Source organism: Monoraphidium neglectum, assembly GCF_000611645.1.
Source record: "Monoraphidium neglectum strain SAG 48.87 unplaced genomic scaffold scaffold03395, whole genome shotgun sequence".
Lineage (NCBI taxonomy): Eukaryota > Viridiplantae > Chlorophyta > Chlorophyceae > Sphaeropleales > Selenastraceae > Monoraphidium > Monoraphidium neglectum.
Window position 1 is genome coordinate 1 of NW_014010234.1, and position 3,792 is coordinate 3,792.

Sequence of the window (3,792 nt, forward strand, 5' to 3'; positions counted from 1 at the left end):
GCCTGCAGCAGCTGTTCAAGGGCTTCGATGCGGACGGCAGCGGCACCATCACTGTGCAGGAAATGAAGGTCGCACTTGCAAAATGGGGCCACAAGATCAACGACGTGAGCGTTCTGGGGCCGCGGCTGCCGCTGGTTCTAGCAGATTCCATATATATGGCGACAAGAAGGGGCTGGGGCCTCGGCTGTCGCTGATTCTAGCAGATCTCAGCGGATCTGGCGAACACCGCTTTGGCCGGCGGCACGCAAGCCTCTCAGCTGGGATCTGGCCGGGGGTGGGGGTCCTGGTGGGCGACGCGCCGTCCGCCCACCACATGCACACATTGGCGCCGGCAACCCCGCGCGCTCTCACACAACACACCTCAGCACGAAGCTTCTGAAACACGCGCTCACGATTGTGTGCGCTGCGGCACTGACGACTAACAAGCAATCACCCGTATGGCTGCCCCCAGTCCGAGCTCCAGGAACTGCTGGCCATGTCAGATGTGGACGGGGACGGCCTCATAGACTATAACGAGTTCGTGGCCGCCACCATGCACATGAGCAAGCTGAACAAGGAGGAGGTGCTGCAGCGGGTGAGGGGCCGTGTGTATTGTGTGTGTGTGTGTGTGTGTGTGTGTGTGTGTGTGTGTGCGCGCGCGTGTTGGGCTGGCTTTGAGGACCCAGGCTGCCAGGTGTTCGCAGGGCGCTCCGCAGGGCGGTGGCTGCCAGGGATTGGGACGCGTGCGGCGGGCCACGTGGGGCGCGTGGATGCGCGGAGGACACATTGGGATGCCGCTTTCTGCGCCGCGCCTTGATAGTGCGCCCGGCGCTGGCAGCCCTCACCCACAGCATGGGAGCCCCCGCCCCCCCTCTCAATAACCCGTTCAGCTGCCCTCATCCCGCCCAAGGCAGCCACCGCCCTTCCAGCCCCACAACCTTCCCGCTTTTTTTCAAATTCAAATTCAAAGGCCTTCAAGGCGCTGGACAAGGACGGCAGCGGGTCCATCTCGATTGACGAGCTGGGGGAGGCGCTGCGGGGCTTTGGCATTTTCGACGATGCGAAGGCGCTGCTGGCGGGGGCGGACACGAACAAGGTGCGCGCACGCGCGCATGCGCGTGTGTGCGTGTGTGTCTGTGTGTGTGAGAGAGCAGGTGTTCAGGCGTGCGTGCGAGAGGTCGTGCGCGTTTGGAAGCGGTGGTCAATGCGTTGCGTCAAGGTGATCGGTTCGGATGGGGTCTGTCAGAGGAAAGGTTCCTGTCCAGCAGATTGTGATTTGCAAAACCCGGGCTGCAAAAATTCTGCTTGGAAATGTCTTTCCCGCTTGCCACCACCCTGGTCTTGCTTTGGCGCGGAGGGCGCCGGGGCTGCATGCTCGCACGAGGGCTGCTGTGTGCCGAAGACCAACAGGCGATGCTGCATGCAAGCGTCTAATGCGCCAGCCAGTCAACCCCGACCACCGCACTCAGCCAGCCAAGCCGCCGTATGGGCCATGAAGGACTGAACAGCATCAAGCCACCGCCTCCCGTCCAAACCACCGTGACTCACCCAACCATTCGCCACCCTACGTTGCGGGTAACGGGCTGTGCAACCCCCACTGCTTGATGTGCCGCGCGCGTGCGCGCGCGCACACACACACACACACACACACACACACACACACACACACACAGCCACAGCCACACATACACTCACAGTCACAGTCACATGCACACGCACACGCACATTGTACCCCTGTATTCCCACACTCTCACAGCCACACACCTACACCGACACATCAACACCGAAACACAAACACCGACACACCAACACCGACTCACACCCACACCCACACCCCCGCACCCCTAGGACGGCACGATAGACTACGCCGAGTTCAGCTGCCTGCTGCGCGCCAACAACGAGGACCTCAAGCACAGCGGCCACAACCAGGCTAAGGGCTTCTTCTCGCGCTTCTTCTGAGCAGCGGCACCCAACCCCCCGCGGTCAACCCCCAAAAACAAGCACCCCGGGGTCTCCGCAGCGGGTGGCAGTCGACGGGGCGGGCTGCGAGCTCTCGTGAGGCTGCCGAGGTCCGGCGCTCTTGGGACGGGATGGTGTCATAAAGACTGCTGTTTTTGCACGGTCCTGCGGCGAGCGTGCGAGGCTGTCGGTGTTGATGCATGATCTAGGGACTGCTGACGATTCGGTGCTGATTGTCTGTGGGCCAGGGCTGAGATTTGTCCTTGTTTGCCCTCCATCTGTTCAGTTGGCTGATGAAGGGCAGCTATTGCTGCTGTGCGCCCTACTCCAAAACTACTGATGTACGCACGCAAACGAGGGGACAAATGCTGTCATGCGCACGCCCGCGGCGCTCAATGCCGCTTTGTGCTTGCTTGTGCAGGCTGTTCCACTGCTGTGCAGCAGCTTGGAACAGCGGTAAGGACGGCATGCTTGTAATGAGGGTTACCAGGAGACCAGGATGACGGTGCAAATGATCCGCTCACTGGGTAGCAGGGCTTGTACGTGCACAGCATTTAGCAGCCGCCTCTGGGCTGCGCTTGCAGGGGCTATGCGTCCGTGCTTGCTTGCACGTTGGGTGAAGGGGTCAGCACGGAGCATCGGTCCGCGCATAAGCATCCCGTACATCCGCACCCACTGCTCGCCTCCCCCCTCACGTGCATGTAGGGGTGTGTTTCAAATCATCCCGCGCAGTTCGCCTGCATCGTGCCGGCTGCCGTTGGGCCCCGCCGCCACGGCGTATGCTGGATTAAGGCAGTTTGAAGGACTGTGTCCAGCAAGCGGGCGTGGGCGCGGCGCGAGGAGCGATCGGTGTGGTCGAGTTATTCCGCTGCTCGTGCTGGTGACCCAGCAGCTGCTGCGTCCTCAGGCGACGCGGCACTGCATCCATGCAGAGGCTCGCGGCTGCAGATCGAGCTTAACAGCGCCACCTCCACGAGGAAAAGAGCCTGAGAAGCCCGCCCCGCTCCAGTTCGGACGGTCCCGTTGGCGCCAGGTCCAGCAAGGACGCTCACCCTCCCCAGCCCACCCTCGTTAACGAGGTGCGCCACAGTCACTCGATAACTGCGGGACGCATGAGACTGCGGCCTGCGGGCGGGAGCGAGTTTTTCGATGTTGATGAGTGGGACCGTTGCGCGGGGCTTGCCCGGGGCCGTCGACCGGCCCGGAAGTCTTGGAACATTTATGCGCACCTGTATATGCCGCCTCGCCTTGTCGCTGCGCTCCAGATCTCGCACGCGGCACCATGGACACTGCGAGGCTACCAAGCGGCTTTGTCGGGCACAGATCGCCATCGGATAGCCTTTCAAGGCGCTCGAGTGCAGTGCCGCTGCCTGAGCAGCGCTCGTCGTCAGTCGTGCTCCGGCAGGGCGTCGCCGGCGCCGTGGCCGCCGACGAGCCCCTCACCTTCAACAACCAGGTGAGGCGCCTGCATCACATGTTCAAATGGTTGGATTCAGGGCTTTGATCCGCTGCGGCGACACGCCGCCCATCCATGCAGGGTCCGCCGCTGGCGGGGCGTAACCAGCCCCATGCATGCATAGTCGGTTAGGCCCGCCCAGCCCTCGTCAATGCGAATTGGCGCCAATCAACGAACCGCAGGGCCCCGCCAAGCTAGTGGTGAAGCCAGACGGCAACATCCTATGGGAGATGGCCCATGAGTGAGCGGTGATGTGGCTGCCCGACCCACCTGTCGTCGGTGCAGGGGCGGGACGCTTTCGAAATGTTTGAATCAGCCTCACCAGCGTCCCGCCTGTGCACAGGGCTGTGGGCATACTTATTAGCTTGTTGGTTGTGGAAAAAGAGAGTCAAAATGGC

General features: G+C 62.2%; 2 protein-coding genes across 2 annotated transcripts; both read left to right on the forward strand.

Annotated features, from left to right (window-relative positions):
• Nucleotides 1–62: 62 nt before the first annotated feature.
• MNEG_12717 (hypothetical protein) lies at nt 63–1,938 on the forward strand (the record flags this gene model as incomplete). The annotated part of the gene is made up of 4 exons (XM_014038810.1): nt 63–104; nt 452–574; nt 950–1,075; nt 1,828–1,938. The coding sequence occupies 4 exons, from the start codon at nt 63–65 to the stop codon at nt 1,936–1,938; spliced, it is 402 nt and encodes a 133-aa protein (XP_013894264.1).
• Nucleotides 1,939–3,220: 1,282 nt separating this feature from the next.
• On the forward strand, nt 3,221–3,394 carry MNEG_12718 (hypothetical protein; the record flags this gene model as incomplete). The annotated part of the gene is made up of 1 exon (XM_014038811.1): nt 3,221–3,394. A coding segment is annotated over one exon (174 nt), but the record flags the coding sequence as incomplete, so codon positions are not given.
• Nucleotides 3,395–3,792: the final 398 nt, after the last annotated feature.